General features: G+C 38.8%; 1 protein-coding gene across 1 annotated transcript in view; it reads left to right on the top strand.

Annotated features, from left to right (window-relative positions):
- The window catches only part of VWA8 (von Willebrand factor A domain containing 8), a 365,156-nt gene that overhangs the window by 110,928 nt on the left and 238,482 nt on the right, over positions 1 to 15,746 (top strand). The window contains exons 15-16 of the mRNA XM_056109482.1: positions 10,025 to 10,193; positions 12,656 to 12,733. Of these exons, the coding sequence (XP_055965457.1) occupies positions 10,025 to 10,193; positions 12,656 to 12,733 (247 nt within the window). The remainder of the gene's footprint in view (positions 1 to 10,024; positions 10,194 to 12,655; positions 12,734 to 15,746) is intronic.

Below are 15,746 nucleotides of genomic sequence, written 5' to 3'. Positions count from 1 at the left end.
CCTGAGGTTTTATCAGTCCCTCCTTCCTCATCCTTCTTAATGCTGCCGTATTGGTGGCTCTTTCAGTGTCAGGGGAATGAGACCCATTGCATTTACTAGTTTTGGTATATCGAATACACCACGCATGGCTTGCCAGGCTCTGCCGTGTAGGCAGAACACTCTCGGTAACTTTCCAGGCTCTCCGAGAGGGATAGAGGCTTTTAGGGTGGCCTCTAATTGTCCTTGTAGGTGTTCCCATAGTTCAAACCATATTTAAACCCCAGGATCAGCACCCCTGGAGCGTGGTGGCAGCTGGGTAGTGGAGGTAGTGGAGGTCTGCTGGGCTGCTGGGAGCAGGCAGAGCATCTCTGTTCCTGGGTCCATTGAGAAACAGAATATTGTCATTATTATTTCTTAATTTTTTTTATTTAGGAGTAAATAATGAATAACTGTCCTCCCTTTATTCATCGATATGCTTAAGCGGGCCCAGTAACATCTCCATTGGAGACTTTGTTGTTACTGTGTTTGGCATATCAAATACATCACGGGTAGCTTGCCAGGCTCTGCCGTGCGAGCAAGATACTCTCAATAGCTTGCTGGGCTCTCCGAGAGGGGCGGAAGAATCGAACTCGGGTTGGCCATATTGGCTGCATGCAAGGCAAACGCCCTACCACTGTGCTATTGCTCCAGCCCTTATTTAGGAGTATTGCTATTTATTCAGGCACTGATTAGCTGATTGAATTGGGCATGAACTCCACCTTACTGTTTTTTTTTTTCATAATTTTATTTATTTGTTTATTTTTTCTTCTTATATTTATTTATTTAATCACTGTGGGAAAAGTTACAAAGCTTTCAGGTTTAAGTCTTAGTCATACAATGATCAAACACCTTTCCCTTCACCAGTACTTATTTTTCACCACCAAGAACCCCAATATACCTCCCTCCCACCCCTCCCAGTGCCTGTGAGGCAGATGATTTCTACTTAACTGTTCGCTACATTATTTGGACTTCCCCCCCCCAACTGTCAGAATTGCTGAAAAGACATTGTGAAATACTTTGTTTTCTATAGCTGGTTATGAGAATCATATAATCTCGCATGGCCACAATAGCGGCCTCGCGATTTTGGACTTCTGCAGAGAGCCAGATAATTATGAGATTGGTTTCTGTGTGGCTGGTGTTATTATGGTTGTGCCGGAGAGCCACTCGTGGGGGGCAACTTGTGACCTCGGTAGGGCTTGAAGGACGAGCTGGTACCGCCTCCCTTCCCATCAGATTGCAGTTGCCCCGTCACCACCGGCTCATACCTGGCTTTCCAATAAGCTCTGAGGTGGCAGCCACCTTGCTGCTGGGGGGAAAAAGGTGGAAGGGAGCAACACCCTTTCCCTCCCGGGGAGGCATGACGCAGTAGTTTAACGCATGGTCCATTCACTTTTCTGCTACAAGCTGCCGAGCTCTAGATTAAGTCTTTTTGCCTCTGGAGCCATGGCCATGCCGGAGAGCCGCTCTTGTGGGGCAACTCGTGACCTCGGTAGGGTGTAAAGGACGAGCCAGTACCGCCCACCTTCCCATGAGACTGCAGTTGCCCCGTCACTGCTGGCTCATACCTGGCTTTCCAATAAGCTCTGAGGCAATAGCCACCTTGTATGTGGTCTGGATGCATTTTTACCAAAAGCCACTGGGTTTCGAGATTTGTTTCTGAGTCTCTGGGATCATCTCGTTAATCAGCTTGATCAGGAGCCACAGAGGTTATTTGTAGGCGGCGACTAGGGGTCTCGTTGGAATGGGGAGGAAAGGGCCAGTTCCACCCCCATCTGGTGAGGCCCTGTGTGTCTCGTCACTGCAGGCCCAAACCTGACAGTCCAGTGGCCTCTGGAGGATGGTGGTCACCAGGCCGCCAGGGGGAACAGGCCAAGGCACAAAACCTATTCCTACCTTTCTAGTTTTCTCTCTGTTCTACTATTTTTTTCCCTCTAGTCTTTCTGTGTCTTTAATTATATAGGTACTGAACCTTTAATGCTGAACTTCTAATTTTCTTTTATATCTTGTATTTTGACAATTTGTTTTGCTATATGAAAAATAAAAGCTTACTTTGTTTTTTATTGATATTCTTTGTTTTCTGAAAAGACGTTTAAAGAAATTTTTTATGTATAGTACATGCAACACATCATTTACCTTTTCTTTTTAACCCTAGAAACAATTTTGCATTATTGCAAACTCTATTTCTTTGTTGGGCAACAGGTATGTTATATTATCTTCTTTGTTCTGATGATATGTATTTTGGTGAATTTCTTGACTGTCTCCTTAAATTTTCTAGTTCATTTCTGGTTTTCTGACCAAAAAAATGCATGTTTTCTTTGAAGATTATGGAAGTATGTTATAAGTGATTGGATTCTCCTTTGACAGTATAACTTTCAAGTTGACCATATTTCTTTTAAGGCTATGTTTAATGGATAAAGAGTAGGTAGTGTGGCTAAAAGGACTAGCAGAGCATAAAAAATATGAAATTTGTATTAAGAAGGAAGTTACCTTATTTTGTTAGTTGCTCCTAAAAATAATTGATCCATTATCTAGTATGGATTTATCCTATATGCTGTCTGTGTCTATATTTAATTGCCATTCTTGGCATTGAAACTGCTGATTAAAAACATATAACCCAAGAGGTCTGTCTTTTTTTTATATCTGTACCTAATGACAGAGTCTAGGTTTTGTAAAGTGATTGTTCACCTGATAGTCTTTATTTTATTTTATTTTATTTTTTGCTTTTTGGGTCACACCCAGAAATGCACAGGGGTTATTCCTGGCTCTGCACTCAGGAATTACTCCTGGTGCTGCTCAAGGGTGGTCCCTTGGGATGTTGGGAATGGAACCCAGGTCGGCCGCTTGCAAAGCAAAAGCCCTACCCGCTATGCTATCACTCCAGCCCCGCACCTGATAGTCTTTAAATAAACTCAGTTATTCTTTGTTTCCTTGTGGCATATTTTGAATTAGAAAAGTCAAATATAGAGTGAAGGGAAGGCATATTTAATAGCTTCTTTGCTTAAGATCTAGTTAGATAAATTTAGATACCTTTTTGCCTTTCAAACAGTTTTTATATTTGTGTTTAGCAGGTCTACCTGAGTTATTATAAGTCAGAAAAAATTGTTGGAAAGAACAAAATTTATTGTATCTCATGTGTTCATACAGCTGAGTATCAGGATATAACTGGAACCTAGGACTTAAATATTATCAGGACTCTTTGTCCTGCTGTGTACTTCATCTCTTTGCTTCTGATGTCTTAATACCTGACACATATTAAACTGCTTTTTTTTTAGCCATAGTTTCACTTATAAACATTGTTTTTCTAAAATTTTTTTTTATTGAATCACCGTGAGAGCAGTTAGAAAGCTTTCAGGTTTAAGTCTTGGTCATACAATGATCAAACACCCATCCCTTCACCAGTGCATATTTTCCACCACCACGAACCCCAATATACCCCCCACCCTGCCCTCCCATGCCTATGAGGCAGATGATTTACACTTAACTCTCTCTCTACTTTCATTACATTCATTATTTCGACAAAAGATGAACCATTATTATTTGGAATTTCCTCCTCAACAATCAGACCTGCTGAAAATGCATCATGAAATAATTTGTTTTTACTGTTGGTTATAACAACCATATGATATCACATGGCCGTGTTAGTGGCTGTGTGATTTTTGGATTTCTGATATTTTACTAATTAAGTCTGGAGGGATTTCTACCAAAAGCCGCACAGTTCCAAGATTGGTTTATGTGCCTCTGGGTCCATGGCCATGTCAGAGAGTCGCTCGTGGGGGGCAACTCATGGTCTTGGCGGGGTGGGAAGGACGTGCCGTTTTCACTCCCCATCCCATGAGGCTGCAGTTGCCCTGTCACCGCCAGCTCAAACCTGGTTGTCCAATAAGTTCTGAGGCAGCGACCGAGGTTGGGGGGAAAGGTGGAAGAGACAGATACTCTTTCCCTCCTGGGGGACAAGGGGTGGGAGCATGGCACCATAGCTTAATGCATAAGTCATTCACTTTTCTGCCAAATGCTGCTAGGTTCTGAATTAGGTCTGTGTGCCTCTGGGGCCATGGCTGTGCTGGAGAGCCACTGTAGAGAGCAACTCATGGTCTTGGTGGGGTGGGAAGGAACTTCTTTGAAATTTTTCAATGAATAAATATACCCTAACCTAGGATAAATTCTAGGAAATTCCGGGTAAAGGTAATTCCGCTGATCCAGTTATAGATAAATGACCTTCTGAGTAGCACTGTTTTCTTTTACAAACCTACTAATTAGGAACATTTTGCCTTTCAGTCACAAATCTGATACCACAGGGTCTTAAGAGCTGCCCACAGTGGGATACCAGGCCTTTCAACTCCATAGTGTGAAACTTAATTTCTAAACAATTATATTTGTTCTTTGTATTCCAATCCTTCACCAAAATTATATATCTTGATGATTTCCAGAGTGCTCTGTGGGTTTCGGCATTCTTTGCAGATAATTACTTGACTAATATGCCCTTAGAATTGGTTTAAGAAATATTTGAGAGTTTCCTTCTCTTGTGTAAGGTACCAAGAATACTGTTAACAAGATGGTTAGAAATAGCTTGGTGGCCACACACCAGAGACACCATGCCTGCACGTCTCACAGGAAATAAGGCTCAAAATAGAACTGTTTCCTTTGATGAGAAAAACTTTGTTAGGGAAGGGGGAGTACAAATACTGCAGGCTGCTAAATGTGTCCTTTCCTGCCCTTGGTCAGAGCATGATGAGAGGAGTAACAGTTCCCGTAAGTTAAATCTTAGTCTATTCTAGCTATATCAGGAGAAGAGACTTCTGATTATCTTAGGAAAAACAAAGATTAGTCACCTGCTCTTAGTTGTAATTATATATATATATGTATATATGTGTGTATACATATATATGCTTAGTTTTTTATTCATTAAATATTTTCTTTTAATTGATTAAGCACAGCGAATAGGGTGTTTGCCTTGCACTCGGCCAACCTGGATTCGATTCCTCTGACTCTCTCGGAGAGCCCGGCAAGCTACTGAGGGTATCTTGCCCACACAACAGAGCCTGGCACGCTCCCCATTGCGTATTTGATATGCCAAAAATAGTAACAACAAGTCTCACAATGGTGATGTTACTGGTGCCCCCTTGAGCAAATAGATGGACAATGGGAGAACAGTGCTAAGTGCTATAGATTAAGACTCAACGCTGAACATGGTGTATAATCTTTCAGTTTTTATTGACGTGATGAATTGTAACTGAACATTGAACAGAACCTTGATCAGGGGATCTCTGGACTAATTTTTCTGTTTTGGGTGTTTTGGGGGGCTGTTCCCAGTCATGATCAGGGCTTACTCCTGGCTCTGCACTCAGGGATCACTCCTAGTGAAGTCTGGGGAATCATATGGGGTACCAGGGACCAACTCTGTGTGGGCTTTCTGTAGCAGCTCTCTTATGTCTGAAGACAGGACTTGCACATTCTTTCCCCCCACAAACCTCACCATATCTTTGCTCATCTATTAGGCCATATACAATCATAAAACTCAAGGTAGCGCCAAAAATTTGTATTCAAGTATATATTTGTGTTCGAATCTTGCATCAAAGAGCCTTAACAAGTTCTGGGGCTTGAACAATAGCAGAGCAGGTAGGGCGTTTGTCTTGCACGTGGCCAACCTGGGTTCGATGGTCCCCTGAGCACCTCAGGAGTGATTCCTGAGTACAGGGCCAGGAGTAACCCCTGAGCATTGCCACGTGTGACCCAAAAAGCAAAAAAAAAAAAAACAAAAAAATAAAGGAAAGAAAAAGAGCCTTAACATATTCTAACTTTGAAAAAAATTTAAATATTTTTTGATTAAGAAACAGTTTTAAATTTAGTGCCTATAAAGGGACTGATTAATCGTTATTCATATTGGTTTTGTATTTTTGCACCAAGCACCATCTCTCACAGATTTACTCAAGGTCAGAGTTGGCATCTCTGCTTTCAGTAGATCATTAATTTCAGTTCTTACCATTTTATTTTCCAATGTGGAGGCCGTACTATCTCTAAAAATATGTCATTACTGAGGTATCATAATCATAATCATGATAGTGTTAATGTTTATGCACTCAGTGTACCAAGTGACTGCACTGCCTCTTCCACCAACAAGGTGCTAAAGACCCGCCCTTCACTGTCCTCAGGTCACTTTTAGTTGAAGTCTTTCTTCCCTGTCCTTCCTCCCATTTTGGTAACCTCAGTCCTCTTCAGAATCTAAAGGTTTGTTTGCCCTGGATACTGTCAAGTCCATGTGTTGTCTCTTTATATACCTCATATGAATAAGATCACTTGGCATTCGCACTTCTTTCTCTGATTTATTTCACTTAACATGACACTCTAATTCTATCAAAGTTGTAACAAAATACGTATTTCATCTTTCCTTACAGTTGAGTCATATTCTGTTGTGTATATATACCATTTTTTATCCTCCCATCTATCTTTGGGCATTTGGGTTGTATCCAGATCTTGACTATTGTACATAACAAGGTGATGAACATTTAAACAAAGCTGTATTTAAATCTTCTTAAATTCATGTTTCTGTGTTTTTGGATGCCAAGGAGCTACTTATCTGTTTTTAATTCTTGCAACCAAATACCCTAAAACATTTTTAACCATGGTGGTTACTAGCAATAATATATTTATTTCTTGATTTATTTAGTATCTGCTTTTTTTCTAGGTATTACTCTGGGTCTTAAATGGTATAAAGAATAGATAAATGTTTCAATGTAGTTGACTATATTGCATAGAAAAAAATTGAACTGTGTACATAATGCTTAATCTTATAAATTTGTACTGAATCAGAACATTAATTATATCTCAGAAGACCAATTGGAAGATCTTCCAGTTCGTGATTAATGTTATTATAGAATTCCTCTATATTTTATTCTTTCAAGTTTCTTAATACTGATTTGACAAAAATAGACCCTATAATTTTCTTCAAAGGCTGGAGTTTATTGTTTTTTCTTTTATTTTAATGGCTTTGTTGAACTATAATTGTGATATGATAAATGGTATATATTTAAGGTGTATAGTTTGATAAATTTTTATTGTGTTTGTTTGGGAAACCACCACAATAAAGATAAAAAATGCATCTCTATCATATCTGCGTATTCCATTGAATACATTTATTAGACCCCTCTGTACTTCTTCCCTCCTACCCACTGTCGCTCCTTTCCACTAGAAATCTCTTTATTATTATCCTGTATAGTTTATATTTTTTAAAATTTTCTACCTACTCAAGCTCCCAAGAGTTTCCCACCTGCACAGCTGATCCTGGCAAGCTACCCGTGGCATACTCAATATGCCAAAAACAGTAACAATCATGGTCCTCATGCCTCTGACCCTGAAAAAGCCCCCAATAGATCATCGTGCTACACTAGCAGGTGACAGGGACGAATGGAGACGTTACTAGGCCCACTCGAGCAAATTGATGAACAGCAGGGTGATAGTAATAGTGATGGAAATTTTCTATTAATGAAATCACCTAGTATGTAGTCTTTAATTGTTTTTTTAAAACAGCATAATTATTTTGAGATCTTCCATGTAATATAAAAAGTGCATTCCTTTTTGTTTTTGAAAATTATTGGAAAGTCCTCTCTAATAACTAATATTTTATGCCACCAAACATGAAGAGAGATATTTATGAAGTCTTTTTAAAAAGATCTTTTTGCTTTTAAAAATTTTTAGGAAATAGTATCTACTTATCTGAAGTTAATCCTATGTTTATTTTTTTCTTTGTATGTTATCCATTGTGCTAAATTCCAATAAAATCAGTTAACTTTTTGATTTTAAATTTTAATAGTGCTTATTTCCTAATTCCTCAATTCCTTACCACTTCCATTGATGTTGTGTTATCTACCATTATGTCAGTTTTGCCAAAAGTTCGTGGCAGATCCTTGAAAGTTGTCAGCTAACTTTCTGTCTTGAGAACTTAACATCATCAGGAAATGAGTTTCCATATGACCTATTTATATGTAAGGAAGCCTTTGGGTAAGCAAACAAAAATTTCCTTCTCATCCTGTTATTCAGTAGGTGTCTGTTTTTATAGTCAGCATACACTTCACGCACAGGCCTAACACATCAGTTGTTTCATAAACTGCCCCCAAGTGCCATTAGAGTTAATACCAAAGGTAACCCCCAGACTGGACATGTTTGTCCTAAGCCAGAACCAATGCCTATTTAAATCTGTCATGTTAATTGCTCTTTTAATCCTAGCTTTACAGCTCAACTGTGGTACCTGTTTCCTGTTCTGTTGCCTTATGATGTAAATTGAACTTCCCCTTGTGGCTTGCTTGTTGCATTTAAGCTTTGTTTATTCCGGATATGGTATCCCTTGCTCTCTTGACTGAGAAATTATTTCTGTTGCTTTAATTTTGTGCTGTTAAAGCAGGCTTAGTGTCTCCCTTTCTTTTGTCCTAATTAGGAGAGAGAAGGATCAAAGAGGAACCATTATCTGTTTCTAGGTCATTAAGCAGTTTTCTGGATTATAACAAACCACTTAGCAAAAGTAGAAAATGGAATACTCTTCCCTTTCAGCTTTTATATCACAGAATTTCCTCTGTTTCGATTCTGATTGTGTGACTCTCTAATCACAATCAATCCTGAGTGATTGATTATGCAGTCTTCACAATTTTCAGGCACTGTTCAGGTTGTTCACTTCCCTCATTGCCAAAAAAACCTCCTTTGGACAGAACAGCTCCATGCCCTGCTTGCATACGTGTTAGATAAGTTGGTTTTTTCTTGTTAAGAGAAATAAAATAATGTCTGGTGGCTTTTATGAAATTATACAGACCCTTCATAAGACAGTTTCTAAAAATTCCTTTCCCTGGCTAACAAATTATGGTGCAGCCTGAAAATTATATACCCGGCACTCCAGGACTCAGTGAAACTGTTGTACCAAGATAACATATCTGAACTCTTCAGAGAATTAATCTGCCTCTCTCTAGGGACAGTGGTAAAGAATAGTCATTTCTAGAGAAATGCCAGTTACTTTATTGTAGTTTTTGTTATTTGATCATCATGGCAGGTGCTTGAGTTTCATCTCTTTCTTAGCAAGGAGGGTGTTACCTGCTAAAGGAATATTGCCACTGGAGTCTTGAGAACTTGACTAAAAATTTGCATCCTGATTCATCGTTTCCAGTCCTTTTTTCAAACATTACTCGTCATTTCATAAATGTGGGGAGTCTTTATCTTACTTTCTGTATCATCCTAGCAGAGATTTATAGAAGAGACCACTTTTAAAAATACCTATAAAATTGGTATAAAACAAACCTATAAAAGAGAATCATGTAAAAGTTCCATTTTCCCTACCTTTTTAGACCCCATCTTCCTGATGCCAATGTACGTTTTAATCCCTTATACTGCTTCTATTGTTGCTGTTTATAAAAAGTCTCTCCATTCTGAATCATACTCCTTGGTCTTTCTCCAAACATTGCTCGAGTCATTTCATGAATTTGGGAAGTCTTTATCTTAATCTCTGTATCCTAGTGGAGATTCCCCATAGAGTGGGGAATTGACTTGGGGTGGGCTCTTTGCAAGACAGAAGATTTTGAATAAAGAAAGGGGCATATCTAATGAATGTGGACCAGATGGGAATTTGTTCGAAGGGACTATTAAGAAAATTTACTGTTGGCAGAGCATGTCCAAGTGGTGTTTTTTGGGCCATGGGTATAGCTTAGCAATAGAGCACTTGCCTTGAATGTGCAAGGACCTGGGTTCACATCCAGCACCACAGAAAAAATGGACAAAAACAGTGGTTAGTGCCCTGGCATTTCATATTTCATCAGTGATGTGGTATATCCTATGCTAGCAGTAGGTGGTCCAGGTTTTGTTTTAATTGTAGAATGCCCAGGGGCTTCCTCCCCACCCCCCGAAACTTGTTCTTTGATAGTAGCTTTGACAGTATTTACAGGATGATAACTTGATTATTGCTCAGATTTAACTATCACAACCTAATTTCTAATATGAAAGGTTATGTTTAAATTTTTTTTTCTCCTTTTAGATCCATCTTTCCTGTCCACCCCTCCTTCAGAATCATCGCCTTGGCAGAACCTCCTGTTATTGGAAGCACAACACAGCAGTGGTTGGGACCGGAATTTTTAACCATGTTCTTTTTCCATCACATGAAACCACTTGTGAAAAGTGAAGAAATGCAAGTAATTAAGGAAATGGTAAGGCCAGCTCTAGCCTGTTGCCTTTCTCTGCTCCCTTTCTAAGGTACTCCGACATCTGCTGGAGCAGAGATGAACAGATGTGACTTTTTTCTCCCCTTTTTTGTTTGTTATTCTCCCCCATTTATTCCCAGATTTCTTTATATAATGCTCCCCAAACTGTAATAAGCACCCTGTGGAGGGTATGGTAAAATTCAGGTTGCTGAGTCCTTTGATCCAGGGTGGTGCATGAAAATGAGCATTTGCAAAGTTTTCAGGAGGTGCTGCTTGTCTTGTAGCCCAGCGTTGGGAATTCTGAAGGTTCATGCCCTTCTTTTCACATGGGGGAGCCATTTTGTTTTTGTTTGTTTGGGGGCAACCTCCTGCAGCTCAGGGGTTACTCCGGGCTCTGCCCTCAAAGGTACCCTCCTGGTGGTGCCTGGAGAACCATGAGGGATGCCAGACATTGAACACAGGTCCACTGTATGCAAGGCAAGCACTACCACTCCAGCCCCGTGTGAACCATTTTGGAATCTCTCTCTCTCTCTTTTTTGTCTGCTCATCCAAATGGACTATTTTAATTTCCTATTGTGAACAAAGGCCAAATGTATTTTTATTTCCTTAGAATTGATAGAAAATAAGAAGTGACTTGGTGGCCCTCACTCTCCCACCATTTTAATATGTCCTGTATTTGCCTGATTTGCTCTCTGGTGGCCTGCAGCATACGTGATCCCTTCTGTGACTGCCTTAACCAAACTTTGTTTTTAGTCCTTTCAAAATTCTAGAACCGCACTATTAAATGTAATGACACTAGCCACATTAAGCAAAATTTAAACATTCAGTTGCTCTTTCTTATTTTAAGTGGTGAGTAGTCCCCTTGGGGCTTTTGGCTAGCATATTAGCATATATAAACAACCTTTTCATCTTCATAAAAAATTCTAATGGATACTGCTGTTCTGGATGACTAATAACTAACTTTTGATATAAATGCATGAATTCTCTTTGAAGTACTAGAATGAACTGCTTGATTTTAGGTGTGATTCCTCAATTATTTCCTAAAATAGGTTCCAAATATACCATGGTTGTGGATAAGGGAATAATTTTTAAATCAAACCACTTGCTTTAAATGTTGAACCTATTACTAACTTCCCGATCTTGGGTAAATTATTCAACAAGTCTCTTCTTTTGAAAATAACACAGTAGCATTTCCTCCATCCCAGAACTGATTTAAAGAATAAATGATACAAAGTATGTGCTAAAGGAAACTGAGACCTTAAAACATATTTTAATCACTTCATTGACCAAAGAAACTCTAGTTTACTTCTGAAAAGTATATAGCCAGAATCACATACCATTGTTCTAACATCTTTGATTTTTTTTAAATGCTTAGTTGTTGAAGTGAATATTCAAATCAACATTTAGCTAGATTAAAGTCGTTACAGTTAAAGTAAACTTATATGTTTATTTGGGCAACTGTTCTTCAGAGTTCTTTGATAAACTGATCATGCCCCTTTGGTATGTGGTTTGGGGTAGAGAAGGGACCATTATGACAACGATGGTTAGAAAGGGTCACTCTAGATGGGAGATGTGTACTGAAAGGGGATAAAGGACCAAAGATGATAGCCTCTTAGTATCTGCACTGCAAACCATAATGCCCAAAGGGAGAGGGAGAGAAGGTGGGAGGGAGGATGGGAAGGATGGAGGGAGGGAGGGAGGGAGGGTGAGAGAGAGAGAGAGAGAGAGAGAGAGAGAGAGAGAGAGAGAGAGAGAGAGAGACAGAGGAGAGGAGAAAGGAAAGCGGAGAAAAGTGTCTGCCATAGAGGCAGGCTGGGGGTGGGAGTGGGGGGAGGGATAAGGGGGATATTGGTGGTGGGAAATGTACACTGGTGGAGGGGTTGGTTTTGGAATATTGTATGACTGAAACCCTTTCATGAAAGAGTTTTGTAACTCTATCTCACATTGATTCAGTTAAAAGCAAAAAATAAAAAGTTGTTGGGAAAAGAGAGGTCTTGAATGTTTATTAAGGATGATGGTGGAATAGCTTCTGTCAGTAGACATAGATATAAAGTTACTAATTGCATTTTGTTTCAGTAAGCAAATGCCTAACTGAGAGGTAAAATTATGCTAACAAAAATGGAAATGGTAATGGATGAGAGTTTTTTATGGGTACACTGTATGCTGGTTTCTTAAATTGAGTTACACTCTTTGTTCCATTTTATCCTGATGATAGAATTATAAGTGTAAAGAAGAGTTCATTGGCTTTTTGAGGGACCTGATTCTTAAAGAGAAAGCGGGGTTTAAAAGTTTCCTAAGAAGATGAATAAGCAAATGTATCCATGAGTTAACATGTTATTTGCAATCAGGGGCTTTGCCAAAAAAGTAATTCTAACATTATTTGCTAAATAGCCATAACCTCTGTTTGATTGCTCTGGTTGATCTCATACCAACGTAGTTTTTCTTTCCTCAATTCTTTCCTAAAATAGGTACCAAATATACCCCTGGAAGCTTTAGACAAATTGTTGTCATTTACACACAAACTCAGAGAGACACAGGATCCAACAGTAAGTTTGGAATTTTTTCTACAGACATTTTTTGTGTTGAGTTGCTGTTTATTATAGTATTAGAGTTCAATATTTTAAAATATATTTTATTCTACCAGTTTTTTTAAACATTTCTTCCAGTTCCTCATGACTAATGTTGTATAGAACAACTTTTAGCTCTAGAAATATATGTTGGACTCTCTTGGGGTTTGGCACTAGAATGTCATCTAATATTCTGGCTTTAAGTATATACCTCTTTGCAAATGCTTACATCTTTAGCTTCAACTTCTAATTTCTTTCTCTTTGATTCTCTGTACTTAATCTCATTTCCATTGTGCAATGATGGTATCTTGTAAAGATGAAGAGCTTTGCCTTGTAACACTGTTTTTCAGTTTTCCTAGCTGTAAAATGGGAAATTCCATTAACGTCAGGAAAAAATCTTGATAAATATGTGACTCCTGTTTAGTAATTGCTCAATGTTTATTTCTTTCAATTCCCAACTGGATGGATACAGTAGGATCACTAAGCTCGAAATTCCTTAAATAACTAAATGATCTTAGATTTGAAGATATTCAAATCTATTTCTATTTCTTAATTTCCTGAGTTTTTAATATGTTGGCCAAATTATCTAAATCAGAAACCGTGACTGATTCGTGCTACCTTGCTTTCCCTCTATCTCCATTTAACCTGCAAGAAAATTTAGCAACTCATCAATGTAGCATCTTGATGTCTCATCTCATATGTATCTATTGTCATAGTACTAGCTTTCTTAATCTTAACAAAAATCTGCAATATTTTATTTCCTTTTACTTTAATTTATGCAAGTAAAAATAAGCTCATTCCTTTATTGCTATTATAATAAATTATCATGAACTTATGGTTTATGAGAGCAAAAACTTATTTGCTCACTATTTTGAATACCCAAGGTTTGACATGGATATCACTAAGCTGACATCAGAATGTCAGTAAGGTCAGACTCCCTCAGAAGATTGAGAATTCACTCCTTGCCTCTTCTAGTTTCTAGTAACTCCTGTTTTTTTTTAATGATAGACATTTTTTTAAATTGATTCACCATGAGATATACAGTTAGAAAGCTGTTCATGATCCGGTTTTAGTCATATCATGTTCCATCACCCTCCCTCCACCTGTATACATTTCCAATCACCAGTGTCCCCAGTATCCTTCTGCTACCAACCCCTGCCACCTCAGCCTGCCTCTAGGGAAGGCACTTTTTTCTTTCCCTCTCCCTCTCTCCCTCCTTTTGGGCATTATGATTTGAAATACAGGTATTGAAAAGTTGTCATGTTTGGTCCTTTACCTACTTCCAGCAAACAGATCTTATCCAGAATCATCATTTCCACCTATCATTGTCATACTGGTCTCTTCTCCATCCCAAATGCCTGCTCCCCCAGCACTTGACACAGGCTTGCATCTGTGGACCCATCCAACTGGCTCTTGTTTTTACTCTCATTGGGTAATATTATCATACTTTGTGTTCCACAACTGAGTGGAATCATTCTAAGCATTCTAAGTCTCTCTCTCTCTCCTGACTCATTTCACTCAGCATGATGATATCCATTTCCATCCATTTATAAACAAATTTTCATGACTTCATTGTTATTAACAGCTGCATAGTATTCCATTGTGTATATGTAGGACGGTTTCATCTGTTCTCGGGCACTCAGTTGTTTCCAGATTTTGGCTATTGTGAATAGTGCTGCAATGAATATAGAAGATGATGTTTCTGCTGTGTGTCTTTGTTCTCCTAGGATGCAGTCCCAGAAATGGCATTGCTGGGTCATATGGAAGCTCAATTTCTAGTTGTTGTTTTTTTTAATTTTTTGAAATTTTTATAAAGTTGTTCATAATAATTACATTTAATATTCAAACACCGGTCCCACCACCATGCACTTTACTTCCCACCACCATTACAGGAAAGTCTGTGAAGATTTTTGTAATTCATCTTGGAGCCATTTAATCCCTTGTATAATAGATTACAAGTATGTATGTTAAGGTCAAACAAATGTGTGCTACTTTTGTTACATTAGTGGGCTAGAGTATGAGAGATTGCTCTAGGAATTGAAATTTAGAATATGATTATAGAGCAGATTCAGTCATGGGTGAGGCCTGTGCCACTCTCTTCTTGGCCATTGATGATATTATATGGCGCCAGGAGCAGTTTGCAGTTGTGATAGCCAATCTACTGGAAAACTTGGGAGCTCAGAGAGGAGGCCCAGTCTGTCTCTGAGGGAGCTTGGAGATTTCGTTCATGGGTCCCACATACCAGGGTTTTTCTTCAGTTTCTCTTGTGGGTGGGGCTCATCTGAGCGGGTGGAGAGTGGCTTTGAGCATGGCTGTGGTTGAGTTCTGGAGGATTTCAGCTGCTGGGGTTCTGCTGAGGAGAGGAAGGAAACTCAACCCACCCCCCTCTGAGTTGCCCCTTTGAAGACCTCAATTTCTAGTTTTTTGAGGAATGTTCATATTGTTTTCCAAAAAGACTGGACCAGTAGGCATTCCCACCAGCAGTGAGAGTCCCTTTCTTCCCACATCTGTATCAGCACTGGTTGTTCTTGTTTTTTTGATGTGTGCCAATCTCTGTGGTGTAAGATGATATCTCATTTTGATTTGCATCTCCCTGATGATTAATGATGTAGAGCATTTTTTTTCATTTGTTTTTTGGCTCTTTGTATTTTTTTTTATTTCTTCTCCACATTTTTTGGCTTCTGAATTCAGTGTATGTTTAGAATAAAATGAGGACGTTTAAACCTAGAAAGCTACTTTATTGCTTTTTTAATGAGAATTCAGTTTTGAATGGTTTGTTAAGCACTTTTTATGATGAAAGAGGAATTTACAGTGATTCCAGTTTTTGAAGAAAGCTGCTGGGACATATTTTTTGCATCTTTCAGTCATACTGGATGGGGGGAGAATTCCTATTTTTAGTCCTTCCTTCTTTCTCATCTTTTACATAGGGTTTTTTTTTTTTTAATAGCCATCAGTTGACAACATTTGAAACATTTGTTGAGTCCTTCCCTGT

The sequence above is a fragment of the Sorex fumeus genome, unplaced genomic scaffold (genome assembly GCF_029834395.1).
Source record: "Sorex fumeus unplaced genomic scaffold, SorFum_2.1 ptg000008l, whole genome shotgun sequence".
Taxonomy (NCBI): domain Eukaryota; kingdom Metazoa; phylum Chordata; class Mammalia; order Eulipotyphla; family Soricidae; genus Sorex; species Sorex fumeus.
Note: the sequence above shows the minus strand (reverse complement) of the source record. Positions and strands in the feature narration are given on the sequence as shown.